This window comes from Amblyomma americanum, chromosome 9, assembly GCF_052857255.1.
Source record: "Amblyomma americanum isolate KBUSLIRL-KWMA chromosome 9, ASM5285725v1, whole genome shotgun sequence".
Taxonomy (NCBI): Eukaryota; Metazoa; Arthropoda; class Arachnida; order Ixodida; family Ixodidae; genus Amblyomma; species Amblyomma americanum.
The window spans coordinates 122,074,190-122,094,521 of NC_135505.1; the positions used below are offsets into that span (position 1 = coordinate 122,074,190).

The 20,332-nt window shown below is 45.1% G+C and overlaps 1 protein-coding gene across 1 annotated transcript in view; it reads left to right on the forward strand.

Moving 5' to 3' along the window:
* Positions 1-20,094, forward strand: part of LOC144105437 (potassium channel, subfamily K, member 13-like) — a 180,917-nt gene extending 160,823 nt beyond the window's left edge. The window contains exons 2-5 of the mRNA XM_077638555.1: positions 8,749-8,945; positions 10,284-10,568; positions 15,798-15,970; positions 19,477-20,094. Coding sequence (XP_077494681.1) covers positions 8,749-8,945; positions 10,284-10,568; positions 15,798-15,970; positions 19,477-19,858 — 1,037 coding nt within the window. The 3' untranslated portion in view covers positions 19,859-20,094. The remainder of the gene's footprint in view (positions 1-8,748; positions 8,946-10,283; positions 10,569-15,797; positions 15,971-19,476) is intronic.
* Positions 20,095-20,332: the final 238 nt, after the last annotated feature.

Consider the following 20,332-nt stretch of genomic DNA (forward strand, 5'->3'; position numbering starts at 1 on the left):
AACTTGGTAAGGACATTTCAATGACAGGTGATAGTGAGTGGGTTCTAGTGTTGATCGTGGCTTAGTGAAGTTAGGAGTGTTGGTACAGGTCGTGCTGAAAGATAGCGCAACTAAATAAAATGAATAATACTGTTGCGTTTCCTACATATCAATCCAATTGATCGCCCCTCAATTTTTCTCTGCAGTTACATTTATAACGTGCTAGTTTGATGAGGGGTTTTAATCGCTGATTCAGATAAAATCTTAGCACGAATGTTTGTTTCAAGCTGTTAGCTCTCGGATATTTAGCTAGATTGTGAAACATAGCTGCGCTGTTCTTCGCTGACAAGTGGTGCACCGACTAGTCCAGGGGCTTGTTCTATCTAGAAACAGAGGATGAACACATGATGAACACAGCTGTAGGAACACAGGGCACCTTATCATATTTCTCGCTTCTTGCGTGTCGTTCCTCCAGCGCTGTGAATCGTTAATTATCTTTTATACAAGCTTTCAAGAGAAAGGAGATTAAAAGCAGTCTCTTTCTTTCAGTCTATTTTATTCGGCATGGTTTCATAAGATTATAATGCATACGTAAGGTCATTCTAGTCTTAAAAAGGCCCTTCACAGTCAGCCATTGGCTACAGCCTCTTATAGCTCACTTGTGTTTACTCTAAACTAATGGTACATATAACTCATTTCAATGTTCTAAATTTCCTATTACCATGTGAATTCTTTTATTCCAATCAGGACGAGTTCCGGAAACGACGTTCTTGTGAGCCGCAGCACTACTCCTCTATGATCATGGTGAAAGCCTTGATCTTAATATTCCCGTTAACGCCCTACTTTTAGACCTCGAAATCACTTTTGGCAAGATTCCCGACAAACGACTGTATTTAAAATTTCCACGTCTTAATCTTCATGTATTTGACTAGATTTGTGATTTCTTCGCTAATCAACGGCAATCTATGTATTCCAACAAAACAGGTTCTTCTGAGACACCTATACTTTGAAGTGTGCAATGGTACACTGTTTTAAACCCTATAGTCTTTTTAACATACGTAAACAACATCTTTTCAAACATTTCCTCTAACATACGCCTTTCACTGACGGCTGTGTTTTTATCGCCCAATTAGCAATCACACCGTCGTTTGTGCCCTCCTGTCTAACCTTTTTCGCATTTAATCTTGATTCAAAACGTGGTTTAATGCGTCTGAGTAGATCCACTATTTGAGCGGAGTCCCCAAAGTTGGACTAACTTTGTAACAAAGCAGCAAATTACTCATTTGTATCCACTAAATCGCAGCCATACTGCTACAAAGAGAAGCCATAGAACTTTCACAGAAACTTTGGAGTTGAAGAAAAATTCGACCTCGTGCGTGTTCCTGGTTGAATGCTTGGGTGGATGCCAATGAGCAATTACTCTCTTATTAATCCCTCTGAATGTGCAAAAAACTTGCTGAATTCCTTTTCTTCGAACAAACTTTTTTGCCTGTTCTTAATCATTCACTGCGTGAGGTCATTATTTCTTCTACGTCATCGGGTACATATCGCACGGTCTTTCTACGTCCGCCTGTATAACATCCGTCACTAACAAAGCTAATCGTGTCCTCTCCAACATTACCTTCTTCTTTTAATGGGACAAGGAGGAGAAATTCGTCCAATTTGTGTTATCAGTAAAAAAAGTGATTCTCTGGCTCTTTTTTTTCTCGCTACGTTGACGCTTGTCCGAAAGCAAAAGGCGTATTTATTGCGAAGAAAAATACACCTAAAAATTTTCCCACCTTCATTAAACTCGCGACGTAAACACCGAAAAGGATTCCGAGGCCTGCGTTTGGAAGAGAATGGGTATGTACCTTAGCCTCATTAGTTAACACGGGCCCGTTGCACACCTCGTCATCAAGGTATTCCACATGTGCGCAATTTTGCAGTGAAACAAAACAAATATTTTTCAACAGTCATAAAGGCACATAAAAACTGCTGCCTTCCGTTCTGCAGACAAAGCGCAAAAGTGAACAATAAACCACACAAGCTTTTAGCTTATACTCTAATAAGCAACACAAAATCCTCAAGAGATCTGTTATTTTTTTTTTTTTTTGCTGCGTCTTATTTAGCTGTTCTGACTTCCATTCCTACATGAAATGGGTTTCTTTAAACATTTGGTTTAGAAGGCTATTGTTGCGAGTGCCAAAGCCTGAAATCCGCAATCAGTGGAACTTCAGCTGGTGCAGGAGCTCAAATATTTCTTCTTGAAGCTTATAGAACAGCGTTCATTAAATGCGACTAAGCTGCACGCCAACACAATGTGCCCTCTGGGATCAACTTTTTCCGATGTGCACTTACTCAACTTGCTTCTTTTGTCAACGCTTTTTAAAGTTTGCTGCACTACACCGGGGTTCGATCTTCAAGGGAAACAGAGCAGCTTCAGTGTCAATATTTAGTTAAAATTGATCGGCTTTCATGGGCAGATCAGGAATGCAAATATGCTATTTCTTTCGCAATCAGCGTTCTGCGAGCGAATAATTTAATTTTCTTTCATGAAGCAATTTACGAAGCAAATATAAGACGGATGCAGTCGCTGCAGATAACTACTCTCCGATACTGAGATTTACACTGCCAGATTGAGTTCAGCATTTGGAAGTGTAAATATATCTAGTGTCGGGTGTTGACATTTCCTCAGCCTAACTATGGCTCTTCTCATCGCTTTGTGCGAATCGTAAGTGCAAGCAAATTTGCGAATACTTCCACCTTACGGCAGGCAGACGACAACCACGCGCTTAGCTGGAGCGTTCAAAATTCGAAAGCATTCAAAAATTTTAAATAGAGGATTTCAAATCAAAATTTAAAGCAGCCTGCTTCGTTTTTGTTTCGACAAGTCTACATTGGTGAGTGGGCAGGCAGAACGTTTTTATTCACATAATTATTCACATAAGACTTCTGCGAGCAGCAGTCGGCCATGAGTCGATGCCTGCCTTTGGGTGTATATACCGGGTGTACAAGCTAAGTTTATCTAAGATTTAAAAATAACCCGTAACGTAATAAGTGCAGGCAACTACCACCATGCTGTTGACCACTGTATGTAGTAAGTCGGAGTAATTTTTTATTTCGTTCGGTTGAACAATTACATCAGTTTCAAAAATACTTTTTAGCTGCTTCGTTTCGGGCGGAAATTGTAATGCCAAATTATAGAGCCCCCAAAAAATCTAATTCATCCGTTTTATTTTAAAGCTTGTGAAATATAAAGAATCCCATGTGACCGTGAGCTCACGCCCCGCGACAACAGCGCCCTCAAGCCCGTAACACATGAAAGTAGCCGCGTTCGATGGTGCCCCGAATGTGACGGGGCGATAACAATCAACTGGACTCAAGCGACAAAACTGGAAGTAACACCTGTAACCTGGCCGCAATCAGTGCGGTAAACAGCAGACGCGCTACAGGTCGGCCTCGTTGTCTACGCCTGTAATGCGTGCTCTGCTGCAATACTATGCGTATAAAGGAGAAGCAACACTCTTCAAGAGGCATTGAGGAGAAGATTTTTTGCGTTTAAGATGATCGAGATCGCTGTTTAAAAGCATTGAGCTGGTTCCCGGTAGCTGTATACAGGCCCAGATACTAAAGTGCGTACGTGCGCAATTTTTTAATATTTTTTTATTCAGTGCTGTCAATATAATAAAAGGAAATAGCATACTTGAGATCGATATCCACATCGCAACTATCTCTGAATGAAAAATCAAGCTAACAGCGCTTAGCTCCAAAGCAACAGTCATACCATCTTATCCCGCCATGTGTTCTAAAGCCCAAAACAACAGCCTAAATAAAACTAATGGCATCGCATGAGCAAAAAATATAATGATGGGCTAGCTCTGTTTGGCCAGGATATACATAGCGTAAGCGGGGCGGCATCTGGTTCGGAAGAGTTCATATATGAAAGGCGCGCATTCACTACATGCGCCTTTATTCACGGTTAAACCTTGAGCAGTCGTGGCGGAATGGCAGCGTCTCGGCCTCAAACGCCAAAGGTCCTGGTTCAATCCCCAGCCTCGACACAACGTTTTTTGAACGCGACAGTGTTAAGGGCCCCGTGTAGCAGAATAGCCGGTGGCGTCGGCTTCGGCGGCATTGGCCGTGAGCGAAAAATCTCTCCTCCTTTTCCTCGCTCCTCCTCCTCCTCCTCGCAATGTATGCCACTGCCCCAACAGATAGCACGCGACGGCAGCGCCTCCCGCTCGTCTCGCTCGGGCGCAGTGGGGCCGTGCGGGCACGCAGGAATCACGCAGTGAGCGGCGAACAACGCAGCGCATATCCAAAGCGCGTTCTCCACGAAGCTTGCGGCTTGATGCCCGTTCTTTCGGCGCGGAAGCTATGCTGGCGTTCGTGGCATCTGGTTTGTCGAGAACGATGTGCCGACGAACTACGACTGCTACTTGAGTCCCGCGCGTTTCGACAAGGCGCCTGGCAGCGCTTCTACGTTGTTTGCCGCTCCGCGCGTCCGTTTCACCGTACGTAGCAGAGCGATTTGTCCAACGGACAAGGCGTTGCGCCGAACGGGCGATGGCGTTCCGTAGACTCCCTGGCAGTGCTTCAACACGCTGTCGCGTTCACTCTTAAAGGCGAAGCTTAAGCGTCCTCGAATTTTTAATTCTGTAAGCGTGCGACGGTTGACCAGTGGCATGTCACATCGTGCGGAGCAGCTGCCGGCGGCACGGTGCAGTGGCTGATCACGTGGTTCGTCACGCGGTTGGTCACGAGGTGCGGTTTCCAGAGGATGCGCAGACCGATGAAGCGCACGTGGTGGCGGCTCCGGTGCGCAAGCTGTGCGCCGTGTGACGTCACTTTTCATCGCGCATGCGCAGCACGGTTCTCCAGGAGCCACGCGAAACTGCTTAACCTCGGCCAGGGTAGCTTGCGCTACAATACAACATCGCTGTTGAAAAACGAAAGTTGAAATTCTTATACAGTACGATATAGCACACAATGACACAGCAAGCCTAAGCAGCAGTAACGATGGCATTAAAGGAATCTCTGTAAACCTGTCTGTTTTGCGATATTTCCACCTGAAGGACCGACAAAGGTGTTTTTTTAATTAATGTTCGCTAGAGCTCTCTCACACGAAACTATTAAGCAAAAGACGACAACACGTGAGCGTGCCTTGAGTCTTCTTTTCTGTGTTTTCCGAGAGAACACTGAGCCGCCGCTCGAAGTGCGACGAGAACGGTGAGGCTTCGATGCAACGGGCGTTTTGCAGGATGTTCGCTAAGAGGCAAGAAATGCTCTGCTTTTGGCAAAGGAAGATTCATCCGCGTCATATGTTAGCGACAGCGAGAAGACTTGCACCCATAGGCCGACCCATTGCACTCACTACGTCTGACCGGGGCAGGAAAGATTATCGCCACCCCCCTCTTGTGTTTCTATTAGCCTTTGTTGACCTCAAAATACTAAAAGCGAATAAACAAACTAGCGGCTCGTATCCAGGACGCCTGATAACAAAAAGCTACTGCCATCTAGATGACGAAGGAACATGCATCCGTACATGAATCACACAGTACGGTTACGGGTATGGCATAGCGAGCGGCGATTAGCAAATCGTAAAACAAAGTAGAAATGGCTCGAAGGGCAGTGACCACTTATTGACCGCTCCCTCATTGAGATTATCTGTAGCATGTTCACCGTCCCGATAATTACCATCAACAGCTATCTCAGCTACAAACATACCCAACAATTCCGGACAAAAGCATTTTTCAATGAAAAACTGTTGAGGAACGCATATACTGTATATGTACATAGTGTATATTACCCCCTACCCCTATCTTTTCTTACTATCGTCCCCCCCCCCCTTTCTTTTCCTCTCCTGTCCTTTTATTCCCGTTAGTCGCTGCGCAGGTTGGTTGGTTGGTTGGTTTTGGGGGAAAGGAAATGGCGCAGTATCTGTCTCATATATCGTTGGACACCTGAACCACGCCGTAAGGGAAGGGATAAAGGAGGGAGGAAAGAAAAAAGAGAGAAAGAGGTGCCGTAGTGGAGGGCTCTGGCATAATTTCGACCAACTGGGGATCTTTAAAGTGCACTGGCATCGCACAGCACACGGGAGCCTCAGCGTTTTGCCTCCAAAAAAACGCAAAACGCTAGGGCGCCCGTGTGCTGTTCCATGTCAACGCAGGTGCTTCAGGTTTCGATGGCAGATGTCGCGGCTAGCAACATCTTTTCTTTCCATTGTTATCTTATCAATAAATAGCGCCTAACAACAACTCAATTTTCTCATTATAATTTCACTATAACAATCAAAGATCTGATCACCCGACGGCAGGCTTCCATTTTGTTCTTGCTATTAAGGTTTCTGCTATAGTATAAAACGTTCTGCATTGGTTTTATTATGGCAGTTTTCACTGATCGATGCGAGTGATGGAAAAACTTGAAAAGAAAGATTTTTTTACGCGTAGGAAGAATGGACCATTACCTTTCACATGTTCAAAACAGCATCTTACAGTTTTCACTTTCCAAGATTTTTGTCGAACAATGTTGGACATGGCTTGAGCGTTTACTGAAAAGTGCGCGGCGGGTTTTTCCAGCAGTGTCCAGAAGGATCTAAACATCGATGGTTAGATATCTGACACGAGCAGAAATAAGCGTTAATTTCTTTGTACAACGAAAGTCCCATGATGCACCTTTTTCTACGGTAGGTGGGCATCTGCATAATATGGCGTAATCAAAACCCGTCCCATTCTCTCATGTCCAGCATTCTTGGAGATAAATTTTGAATATGGAAAAACTGCAAGTTACTCTTACGGAAATATTGAAGGTCCATCCTTCCGATGTGTAAGAAAACTTTTATTTTAAATTGTTTCCATCACTCACATCTAGCAAATAAGACAAAAAAAAATAAAAACCAATGGGGAACGCATTTGACGATGGCAAAAACGTTAATAGCAAGAAAAATACAAGTCTGCTGGCCTGGGGATCGGCAAATATATTGATTGCTGCAGTGAAATCTTACAATATATGAAAAAAAAATTATCTGGTAAACTGTTCCCTGTTCAAAAGTGTTTTTGTCAAGAATTTTTGGTATCCTGGCTAGCAAGACTGTTGTCCGGCCTTTTCGGAAGGTGATAATGTTATCCAAGCTATTCGTGAAGTGGACGCTATTCAGAACGTGCCCAGGCCGATTATATAATCTGTAGAGAGCTGCAATGTCGTTGTGCACTGCACCCCGGGTAAAGTTGGCCAATGCAACTTTTAGTCCTGGATACGGTCTATTTTATTTTTATTTATGCACATACCTACATCGACCATGGAGCATTATTGTAGGGGGATTATAAACATAGTAATAAACAAAAGTAAAGGACTAATAAAAAGAATGCTAAACAAAACAAGAACAAATAATACAAAATTGTGTAACTAATATAACGAAACTCCTTGAAAACATGCCTCAACCAGAGTTGAGGAAAACATTGTAGAAAAAGCATTGGCAACTCTTCCAGGCAGACTATTCCATTCGTTTATCGTGAAAGGGAAAAATGAATGGGCAAAAACATTCGTGCGACCAGCACTCTCTCTATTTTTTTTCTAATGATCAGTTCTAGAGGAAATATAATGTGGGGCCTTCTGGTAAACAGTTTCGTTCATTGTTCTGGAATAAACAAATGAATTGAATGTGGGTGTGAGCTTGTGTTTCAGGGAGGGAGGGAGGGGGGGGGGGGGGGTCGGTACGACTCTTGGTTGAAGAAAAGGACAAAAACCGAGAGAGTTCTCTTCATTGACCAGACAACTTCTGGCACCATGCGCTTAGCATAGTTAAGGCGCTTCAGAAATGGGGACGGAACCGTCAGTAGCTGTGGAAAGAGAGAAAGAGTAAACTTTTATTGCATTCGTGGGATTTTGCGCGTGGTTCGACCAGATCCGGTGCTGAAGACAGCCGCACGGGCTTGGCCGAATGGGACATAATAACAGAAGTGCTTGCTTTAGAATTTCCGTTGATTCTCTAAAAGACACTTCCAACTTAGACGTACGGAGTAACCCTGCCACAAGCTACAAATCTTGAAGCCGCGAGCCTTTAGTTTTAATATCTTACTTTATTTTACCCAATCTTCTTTATTCTTCTTTTTAGCAGCTCAAAAGAAACGTCACACATCAGATTAATGTTGAACATCCCAAACCAGTACAGTTATAAGCTGCTTTCTGCATTTTTTCGTGAACAAAGGAGGTCCAGCCCACAGCAACCGACACTTGGGATGTCCTTTCTTTACAAGTGTAATCACCATCACCATTTCAACTACATAATGTTGTTCATTTTATCTGTCCCCTGTCTTCTGTGATTATTCTTCCCTACTATGAGTTACCAACTGGCCTACAGCCACAGCAACCTAAGTTACACAGCTACTTCCATTACAGACCAAATTCCTCTCCTCCCAATAACCTCAAAGTCACCCTATTCTGTGCCAGCTGCTGGCTACGTATACCAGCAAACTTTCTAATCTCATCACTGCCGCCGCCTCATTACCGTTTTGTGCAAACGAAAACATCTTCGTCAAGCTCGTCGAGAAAGAGGAACAAAAGCACTGGAAACTGAATTCGATGTTGCTGTATTATTCTTAATATATATATATATATATATATATATATATATATATATATATATATATATATATATATATATATATATATATATATATATATATATATATATATATATATATATATGGCTTCGTGTGCATATACTGTGAAAATGAAAGGTTTCATAAGAGTGACTGCGCATTTCTTTTGATTCCTGGTCCACAGGCTTCGGCATGACGACCCCGTATACGTGGGCAGGCCGCAGCCTGGTGTTGGCATACGGCTTCCTGGGCTGCTCAGGCGCCATCCTCTTCTTCAACCTGTTCCTGGAGCGCATCATCACGCTGCTCGCCTGCTTGCTCAAGGCGCTCCACGAGAGGGACCTCCGGCGCCGAGGTCTGCTCGACCGCAGGGACTCGCAGGTGAGCAGCTAGGAGCTTCGATTGCGCAATTAGAGATGGAAGCAGAGTTAATTAAGCTGCTAGGTGGCAGATTGATCGTTGCATGGGCAGGGGAGCATAGGAGATAGTAGGGCCAGCAGCCGTTCCGTTAAAGCGGGCTCCTTGTCTCCTGCTTTTCGTTTTATCCTCGCCGCCAAAATGTATTGAGTGTGCTCAATCGTAGACTAGTCTCCTACCACCGCTCTCCTCACTTCTCCGCTACTCTGCCCTAGCCTCTTCCTCTGTATGTCTCTTTAGATTTCAACGTCGCGTGTGGTCAAACAGGTATCGCTGAGGCATCGCTCAGCGCTAGGAGGTGTTTGTCTCTTTTCTTGTTATGGCCTAATGGTCTCGTCTTCTACTGTGTGTTTGATCGATGCCCGCGCTCCCCACAGATAAGACCTCAGTAAATGCTCACTTCTCTCAGGTCCCCGTGCGTAACCCTTTCTGACATGTATGGTCACGTGTCTTGGTGGTAAAATTCTTGTTTTTAAAAATTTTCAACACTGTCTAGCGATACTAGTTTCTTCTCCCTTCCTAGCCTCTAGTCGGGCACTGCGCATGTGAAACCAAGGTCCAAAGTCTAATAAACGTTACTTTGGGAACATTTTGCCTACCACTTCGGCGCGTTTGTGTTCTCGCGTGCATTCGTCTCCTGTCTCCACTATTCACCGCCTCCAGCGCGTATATTAAGCAGTATGCCGCATAAAAACCCATCAGGCCAACCTCTCCGTTTACCCTGCGTTGAAATCTCTCTCTCCCCTTTCGCATTCCAGAAGAAAGGAAAAGCAAACGTGCCGCGATTAAACCTGGTCCAAAGTTTTATCGAGCACATCTGCTGAGTGGACTGCAGAGAAGGACATTGGCAACAATTATCGCTACAAGGTCATCCTTGGCTCTCAGGTAACAAGCCAAGGTTTCTTACATTCTAGGCGAAATCAACAGAGCGACATGAAATTGGGTGGAAAATGCAATGCTTTGGCCGGACAACAGATAGCATGCCATGGTAAGGAGTTGGGAGCAAGTAACAGAAACATAGTGACGGAAGGAAAAGACAGAGTACTGAGGCTAAGAAATGCAAGGTTAAGGTGACCGACGTACTCACAGGGCCAACAAAACAAAGTGAAACTTATAGACGTTTTTTATCGTGGTAAAGACATACCCTGGATAGTGCTCATAATAATCGAACAGTAAGTGATAATGTCGAGAAACCAACTTACGTGACACACGCGTAACATTGATACCCCCCTAGTGCTGCCTCTTTCACCTCTCACACCTAATAACTCACACGCTCCGTGCCGCCACTGTTTCTCCCACCAGCTGTCGTTCGACGATCGGTTGGACGACTGGAAGCCCTCGGTGTACTGGGTGATGCTGTGCCTGTTCCTGGCCACGGCAGTGCTGTCAGCCTCGGCATCGGTGCTGTACGCGCGCACCGAACAGTGGGGATACCTGGAGTCCTTCTACTTCTGCTTCGTCGCCTTCTCGACCATAGGATTTGGAGACCTGGTTCCCGGACAGAGGGCCACCATCGCGATGCCATTCCGGGCGTCCGCAGCCCCCAACGTCACAGCTGAAGACGACGAGGACGTGCTGGACCTTCAGGTACGACATCGTAGACTTCTGCAGAATCGGGTGCCAAACCACACCCTTAACTTCTAATAGCACGACACCAGGAAGCTCACTCCAACTATGGGACTTCTCTAGGAGTGTACCACTTACTGACAAGCATGCATTTACGTGTCATACCGAGGATAGTGTCATCTGGTAGAAGGATGGATTCCTCTGTCCTCTTCTGTCCTATGTCCTCTTCTAATCGTGCCTTGTTAGGAACACCAGTACACTCCTTTCAAGTGGCAGACCATCGGGAAATGCAGAAAGCTGGGCCAGTTGGTGATTCGTCACCTAAACCTCGCGTCAGCTTCAAAGACGAAGACATAGAAGTACAGAGGACAATCGCGAGGTCCTGGACCAGCGGTTTTCCTTATGCTAGTGGCAAGTTTATGGTGACGGTAATAATGGTCGACCGCGCGACGCACCGTCTGACCTTATTAAAGATGGCTATGAATTTCTTTGCGAAAAAGAAAAATATGAGACAGTCGCCCTCTGTCGGACTGAAATGTGAATGATAGCTGCATTTACCCGTTCTACATGGCCAGAAGTCAAAACCGCTTATTAAAAGCAGGCAAAACAAGGCATACAACATTCAATTGGCAACAATATTACACCGCCTTCAAACTGTCCCATTACCTGAACTCGAAAACTAAACTAGTGTTCGACACCATTTTACCCGCCATAGTCCTAAAGGTTCTTAAACATTCGCAGAAAAAAAGCAACCTGTCGCAGTACTCAGTCCTCTATACTTTCCTATATTATATTAGCGCCCTACCTCACTGTGTCACTAACACTATCCTCCTATTTGCGGAAGACTGCAGTCTCTGCAACAAAGTTACTAATTACGAAGACCAATTAAGCTTACAAAGTGACGTTTTAGCAATATAAAAATGTAGCGCAATTGTCAAGTGGCAACCGTCTCCAAATGTACCTAAATGCATACTAGTCCCCTTACTTAGGCGTATTAATCAACTTAGTCATAGTTAATGGGTGAATGGCTCAGTAGTATACAAATTCCTCAGACTTCATGTTACTAAAAGCTTTGATGAGACCTCTATATCCACCTTCTTATATGCAGTGCGAGCCGATCCTTTGGGTATACACCGCACACACTAAGATTTGCTCCCACGCGGCTTAAATTAGTGGTGCACGAAACTTTCATCCACCCAAAGTCAAAATATACACCATACGTTTGGGAACTGTTCGATGCCTGCTGCGGCGGTCGTATTTTGATAGAGGCGAAATGTTAGCCGCCCGTGTACTGTGCGATGTCAGCGCACGTTAAAGAACTTCAGGTGGTCGAAATTATCCGTATTCCTCCAATGCGGCTTCTCTCATAGCCTGAGTCGTTTTGAGACCTTAGGCCTCATGAAATGAAACACTTTATACTGGCGCCACGGTTACTGAATGCAAAATTTAGAAGTCATACAAAACCGTGAAGTCAGCTTCGCCTGTCCAGGTTATTCATTCTTCAAAAAGTGTCACTGAGCTGAAGAAACGTGCCGCTCTCTCAGTATTTATTCATTGCCATAAAATTGCCAGGCTTACATTGTTTCACAGATACTCTCGCCAGTTACCACCCCACCCTGACGTCACGCAGCGATTCCACAAGTCTTATCGCAGTAAGAACGTCCTACACGTTTCCTACGCACGACCAAGCACTGACACATTCTCAAATTCATTATTTGTCCAAGATTTGAAAGACCGTAACGACTTTCCCGAAGACGTTGTTCGCACCACAACCTCATAACGGTTCAAGGAAAAGCTGGCAACTATGGAAAGATGCTCACCATAGTCCTTTCATGCTCATGATACACACTCTACAAAATTATCAATGTACGCTGTTCAATTAGCCACTGTTCCTCGTATTAGCCGATATTTTATACGCGTGCAGCTCTTTTGTATACGCACTATCTCCAGGACCTGCCACTGATGATATGGGCTTATAGGTGCAAAGTGCGCTCTTGTTGGGCTGCTTTTACTAGCAGACATTATAGAGTCCAACGCTTAGTTTCGTCTCCGCGAGTGTGACCTACAACTACAGCTGACAACGAAGACACATGCTCTTGATGTCGATCGCGTGGAGTAATTTTGGCCCCTGTAGGACATTTACAAGCTTTAACGATAGCTGCTGCTTAACTGGTGCTTCTCGTTTTGTGCCGTCACCTAAATCTCGGACTATTTTCAAGGCTTTTTTCGCTTATATATATGCATCTTTCTTCACTGTGTATGGATTTTGTTTTACTCCTGAACATTATATCATGTACTGTAGTTTCTGTATGAGCCTGGTGCCAATTAAGTAATTAACCGTTACAATCGCCTTTCTATAAATGCTATTTTAAAGTAATGTTTTGTGCATTAGTTGCTTCAAGAACATTGCAAGTACCCCAATCCTCATCGAATGCCTCCTCTGTGAGGCCACTGAGGTGTGCAGATAAATAAATGAATGAAACATACATGCTTTCTAGGCAGGCGCAGCGATTCCTGTGGGGCACCGCCTTACGTCCAATGACGCAGCGCATCCAGTCAACCCACACCGCAGGACAGGAACTGTCGAAAAGTAAATCAACTATTGGACAGACGTTTGCGCTCCCGAAGGTACTGTCAAAACTCTCCCTTAATTGGAACATATAAGGTATAGGAAATTTTATTCCATTTTTTCTGGCCTTTCTTCGACTAGCATAGCAAAGGCTGTCTAGGAATGCCTTACTTGCAATGGTGAACCAAGTCAACTCCGACATAACAGATATACGGTAATTGCAAAAAAAAAGGAGAGTTAAATATGCGGCAAACATTTTCTGTCCCAAGAAAAAGTACCTTAATTTTTTTTTTTTGTAGGAATGTGTATACACTGTAGGGACGAGTGAATTTCAATCATCCGAGCGTGTTCATGCAAGCGCAACGCTCTCACTCTGATTCATGATCCAACAAAAAATGAAAATCGTAGACAAATTCCGTCCCACCCACGGCACTGTATCACGCACCAGAGAATCTGAAAGGCAATAATTAGGCGTTTCTACTTCGTATGAGATTATTCACAACGCTGGTGTAAGTCGCTGCGTGCAAAAGGCGTCTCCATCAACGAAGCTTACGATGGCAAGCATCTGAGTTATCGGGAATCCGCGTCGGCCCGCGTGTAGCGATAATTGCCACCCGTCCGAAGAAACCCGGGCGGCAGCCGAGAAAATGCGTGCAACTATAGAGACAGCTATAAAAGTAATTTCGGTGAAGAAATGATCTCCGTTTGCCGAAGTATGAATTACCCCGTCACTGATAAAGGATTCGACTATTTCCGAGTAAATCATGGGCCAGTGATCATCGCCTTGTCCGGCGCGTCGCTGCTTGCAAGCTTTCGAAAGAAGGACTGCATCGCACAACACGAAAACTCCATTTATACGAACAACGCCATGGAGTTTAGTAACACTGTGCTGAATTTGACGCAAATGACCACACCAGCCTTCTTGTAGCCAATAATTTATTTTTTTATAAACCGTATCATAAACAAAAAAGGACCTCTCCTTCCATAACTTCTGTTCGATCGAGATACCCTGCCTCCTCGGGTAATCGATACTACAACAAAACCGCTACCACAACCCCAGATCATACCGCCTCATAAATTGTTTCTTTTGTTTATTTCTAAGAAGAGAATAAAAATGGGCGTAAATACGTACGAGCAATCGTCGGGTACAAAGCTTAGTGGTTGAGAACATATCGCATTCGGAGGCGAACCACTAATTTGGATTCGGCATGCGGGATTCAGATCACGCATGTGAGCTCGAATGCACTATACGGTTAGGGCTAGAACTCTGGCTATGAAAGGAGAGAAACCATTAAGAACTTATTCGTGTTTCCTCCTGTCAGTGATTTCTAGCACTTCTTGGGGGCGCTTTGTACCAACGAAGTCAATTATTCTCGCGATGTAACCAGTTACTTTGGTCGGTTTAGTTTCGGTGATGTAAGGTTTAATCATTTCGAGCTGCAGATGCAAGACGTAAGAGCAGCGCCCCTTTTTAATGAGCAACTGCGCCGATGTTTTTGGTATGCCATCAATCCCTCTATTCTAGTGCGAGGCGTAGAGAAAAACAGAGCTCATATTGGCGATTCTCCCCAGAAACCAGGTGAAGAGGCGCTTAGCAGACAGGGGCAATCGCGTTGGACATAAGAAGTTGTAGCTTTTATTTTTAGAGATGCTGACTGCAGTTATTATCTACGCCTAATTACGCTCACTGATACTGATTTTTTGTGTACCAACCGTTTGATCATTAATTCCTTGAACATCTTAGCGTTCTTGTTGCTTGACACATTACCCGTTTGCTCTCAGTGTCAGCAGTAAACATAACATTGCCGTCTGACGAGGCCACGTAAGACCCCCCCAAAAAAACTCACTGCTGAGTTTTAATTTCTTCTTACCTGACGTATCCCAACTTTTCGAGGGCAATTTTGTCAGTGTGTTCAACCCGACAAAAGATTTTTTTCCTGTGATCTCTTGTACCAGCTTGCGTGGACACTCTCACGGATGGCCGACCGAAGCTTTCATTAAAATCTTTCCAGAAACTTTCCGTCTACAGCCGGTCCCAAAATACTACAGAAATTGTTGTCGTCTTATCGTTACGAGAGATTTTGTTTGTGGTCTTATCGTTACGACAGAACATAGTGTAGTTGTCTGTTTTTTTGACAGAACTGGCTTTGTCGTTACGACAAGAGACTTCTCAACAATACAGAAAATCTTGTTGTTACTACAAGAAATTCTGTTGCCAGGTCCCAAAATTCTACAGGAAAATCTGTTGTGGCAACCGAAAATTTGCTGTTTTTTATAGCTTTTTTAATTTTCATTACCTGCTGGAGCTGTTTGTACCATCACTCATCTGCCCTCCAGCCTGAACAAGTGTGCGCGCGCCACCACCGCGTCCCGAGTCTCAGTTTCTTACCTCCATTATTCTCTCTCTTCAAAGCAATAGTGATGTGAAGTGATGTACTTTCTGAGTGCAGACGACAGTGATCACGCGCTACGGAAAACACGGTGATTTTATAATACCATGACGTCACACCTAGTACATGAAGATCACAGATCATAAAGGTATGCTTGGTCTTAGCTCCGTCAGCGGCTTCAGCCATCCCCTGTGGTACGAGAGCCGACCACAGTCCATCACATGAAAATGGTACAGCCGCCGTCTTTGCTTCGTGCAAACTGCATTTCCCCCTCTGTATTTCCCCTCGCAGGTGACGAGCTGGTACCACGTGGCCAACTTCCTCATCCTGTCTGCCGGCTGCTGCTGCATCTACAGCCTCTTCAACGTCACCTCCATCGTCATCAAACAGCTCCTCAACTGGCTCATACGAAGGCTGGACTGCTCGTGCAGGCTGAGGCGCCAGACCGGACAGAAGCCTACGAGGTGCGCTCTTGGGATATTTTTCTATCATCAATTAACCGATACCCACCCCCCTCCCATGACCCACCCACAGCCGTAGGCAAAATTAAACGATCGCCCATTTCCTTTCTCACTGTAATGACACCAGGACAAAAACGACTCTGGTTTATGTTCACTTCGGTTTTAAAATGTTAATACTAGCTAACCTAATCTTTTGTTTTATTCCGTGAACTCCATTTCAAAACCTGCATCAACTCCCTAAATAAAATCTCAAATAACAAACAGCATCAAACTGGTCGGTATTATTGCAAATGGATTTCCAGATGGGGAAAACGCTAAGGGCTACAAGGAACGATAGGGCAAGATTGAGGTGGAGGTGCGGAGAGATGGGGAATCTTATGTCCAACCATCAGACCTTTCACGAGAGTTTCGCAAATTTCGGTCGAATTGAAACATCTGGCGGTTCCTCAAGAAGTCATGCACAGATTAGGATTAATTATCATCATCTGCCTAATTGCGCCCACTGCATAACAAAGTCTCCCCATCCACTGGCCTCGAATGGTCATGCACAGATTAGGATTAATTATCATCTGCCTAATTGCGGCCACTGCAGAACAAAGTCTCCCCGTCCACTGGCCTCGAATGGTATTTGCCTTGAGCAGGATGCACCCAATATATCCCTACTAAACATTATCCGTCCATCTGACGCTTTGCCGTCTCCTGGTATGTTTGCCTTATCTTTGAGTCCAACTACGTCACCCCAAGAAACCATCAGTTAGGTCTTCGCATCACATGTCTTGCCCATCTTCCCGTTTTTTCCTGGTCGATACTGCTCTCTTCTTGTCTCTTGACGTCCCGCCCTCATGTCCTCAGTGTAATTAGAATTTAATTGCAACTGCATTTTGTAACAGTACTATCAAAGACAATACCAGTTGTTGGGCGAGTTGGTGCTGACGATGATCCATAACAGCGCGACAGACGGGACAAAGAAGAGGAGACACAACACACAGCGCTGACTCACAACTAAAACGTTTATTGGCTGCCAGCCAGTGTAAATACTGGCCTGGTGGCCGGGAAAAGAATACAAGCACGCTTGACTTGCGTGATATCAAACATCGCCAGTTCATCAGGCACGTGTCAAAATACAAGAGTCACCAGTGCAAAATATCACCCCTACAGCAGGCACGAGTTTTCATTCACAATCAAGGTAGCGGGTTTTCTTATCCGACAAGGCTACAGAGGGAGTGCTGATACACTGATCTGAAGTCCTATTTATCAGGTGGGCTTCCATTATTTCCCTAGTTAGCGAGTCGTGGTTCTTACCTAATACAGAGCATTCCTTGTAAAGGGGAAAACAAGTTTTTGAGTCGTCGTTGTCTTCCTCATTATCGCCATCTTCGTTGTCTTTGCAGTTTCTGCAATGTTTTGCTACGTGGCCCGTGATAGCGACACGAGAGACAATATATTGGTGCTCCTTTAATCTTTCGTTAACACATCGGCCAGTTTGGCCGATGTAACATTTGCCACATGACAGAGGTAGAGAGTAGATGACCCCTTCCCGGCAAGGCACGAATTGCTTCGCGTGCTTTATCAAGCAGCTGCGTGGTTCCCTTCCTACTGAATTTACTTTTTTGACCAGGCTAGACAGTCGCTTAGGCGCCGAGAAGACAACTTCGACACCAGCATGTTTCCCAATTCTTTTCAAGTTATGCGAGACTTGGTGCAGATACGGTACTACGGCAATCTTTCTTTTCTTTTCCTCCTGTCTCGCTTCACCTATCTTATCCAGTCCGACCTTTTCCTTCAGTTTTTCCGCAACAGAACCCGAAACGTCTGCATGGTAGCCAGCCTTTGACAGGCGGTTAAGTTGGTTGCAGAAGCTGCGCTCCAACCTGTGCGCACAAGATTTCATTACAGCGTTGTAAAGCACAGAAAAAGCGATCGCTCTCTTCACCAGCTTTGAATGAGCTGATGAAAAAGGCAAGATTGGCTTTGCACCACGGGGCTCAAAAGCCCAACAAACATGAGATGGAGTGAAGTGAAGCGAAAGATCTAAAAACCTAACAAAATCATTCGATGGCACTTCGTGTGTTAAAATCAATGGATTAAGGCATTCTGAGAATACCGATAACACGTCATGCAATTGCTGCTCGAAATCGAGGTTGTCACAGTCTAAAAACACGAAGTAGTCGTCCACAAATCTAAAAATACGACAAACACTGGACCTGTCAAAACGCTCTTTCAACATTCTGTCGCGTGCAACCTCGATTTCGAGCAGCAATTGCATGACGTGTTATCGGTATTCTCAGAATGCCTTAATCCATTGATTTTAACACACGAAGTGCCATCGAATGATTTTGTTAGGTTTTTAGATCTTTCGCTTCACTTCACTCCATCTCATGTTTGTTGGGCTTTTGAGCCCCGTGGTGCAAAGCCAATCTTGCCTTTTTCATCAGCTCATTCAAAGCTGGTGAAGAGAGCGATCGCTTTTTCTGTGCTTTACAACGCTGTAATGAAATCTTGTGCGCACAGGTTGGAGCGCAGCTTCTGCAACCAACTTAACCGCCTGTCAAAGGCTGGCTACCATGCAGACGTTTCGGGTTCTGTTGCGGAAAAACTGAAGGAAAAGGTCGGACTGGATAAGATAGGTGAAGCGAGACAGGAGGAAAAGAAAAGAAAGATTGCCGTAGTACCGTATCTGCACCAAGTCTCGCATAACTTGAAAAGAATTGGGAAACATGCTGGTGTCGAAGTTGTCTTCTCGGCGCCTAAGCGACTGTCTAGCCTGGTCAAAAAAGTAAATTCAGTAGGAAGGGAACCACGCAGCTGCTTGATAAAGCACGCGAAGCAATTCGTGCCTTGCCGGGAAGGGGTCATCTACTCTCTACCTCTGTCATGTGGCAAATGTTACATCGGCCAAACTGGCCGATGTGTTAACGAAAGATTAAAGGAGCACCAATATATTGTCTCTCGTGTCGCTATCACGGGCCACGTAGCAAAACATTGCAGAAACTGCAAAGACAACGAAGATGGCGATAACGAGGAAGACAACGACGACTCAAAAACTTGTTTTCCCCTTTACAAGGAATGCTCTGTATTAGGTAAGAACCACGACTCGCTAACTAGGGAAATAATGGAAGCCCACCTCATAAATAGGACTTCAGATCAGTGTATCAGCCCTCCCTCTGTAGCCTTGTCGGATAAGGAAACCCGCTACCTTGATTGTGAATGAAAACTCGTGCCTGCTGTAGGGGTGATATTTTGCACTGATGACTCTTGTATGTTGACACGTGCCTGATGAACTGGCGATGTTTGATATCACGCAAGTCAAGCGTGCTTGTATTCTTTTCCCGGCCACCAGGCCAGTATTTACACTGGCTGGCAGCCAATAAACGTTTTAGTTGTGAGTCAGCGCTGTGTGTTGTGTCTCCTCTTCTTTGTCCCGTCTGTCGCGCTGTTATGGATCATTATCAAAGAACTGTGGGACAAGTTGTGACAGTTAGGGTTTTAACGTTTCCACGCATGCGCAGGTTCCGGCGCAACGCCCTCACGCCGGCTCAACTGCGCGTGCAAGCCAGAGCCGCGGCCAGGACCGATGTCAAGCCGTCCCGCAAGTCGTCCGGCAAAACACACAACGACACGGCCGCTAACTCCGAGTCGGACGTGGACTCAACCTATGACTCGGACGAGGAACGCGGCCACACGGGCGAGCTGATATGCATGTCAGACCTGCTGAGGGCCAACAAGGTCTCCCTGGCCATCATGCAGAAGCAGCTGTACGAGACTGCTCAGCGGGGAGGAGCACCCGTGCTTCTACCGCCCAGGGCGCTTCAAGAGAAGGACGCCTTCAAGCCCGGCGCCGTAGGACCGCTGGCCATAGTGTCTGAGAAGTTCGGCGACGGTCACGTATGACCGGAGACAATCCGTTGGGTCTAACTATGCCACACCTTCCAGAGCTTGAACGCTGACGCGTGTGTGACGACAGGCGCCGATACAGCGGCGCCCAAAGACATCATCGTGACTAGAGACGCAGTGCTGTTGAAACGCGGTTTAAGAGAGCCAGGTCAAAACAATCATCAAGATAGCTTCCCATGTCCAACATTCTCGGACAAGAATTTTGAAAACTGAAAAATTGTAAAACACTCTTATGGAACTATTGAAGGTAATGGAACATAGTACTAGCTCAGGAGACAAGGACGAAGGGAGAAGACAACACGAACGCCGGTATCTCCTCCGCCGGTCTTCTCCCTTCGTCCTTGTCTCTTGCGCTGGTACTATGTTCCATAATAATGCAAACAACTAACCCAGCTGTCTACTCTTAGTAAAGGTAATGGTTCATTTCTTGATATGTAGCAAAATCTTTAAAAGTGTTTTTATGGATCATAT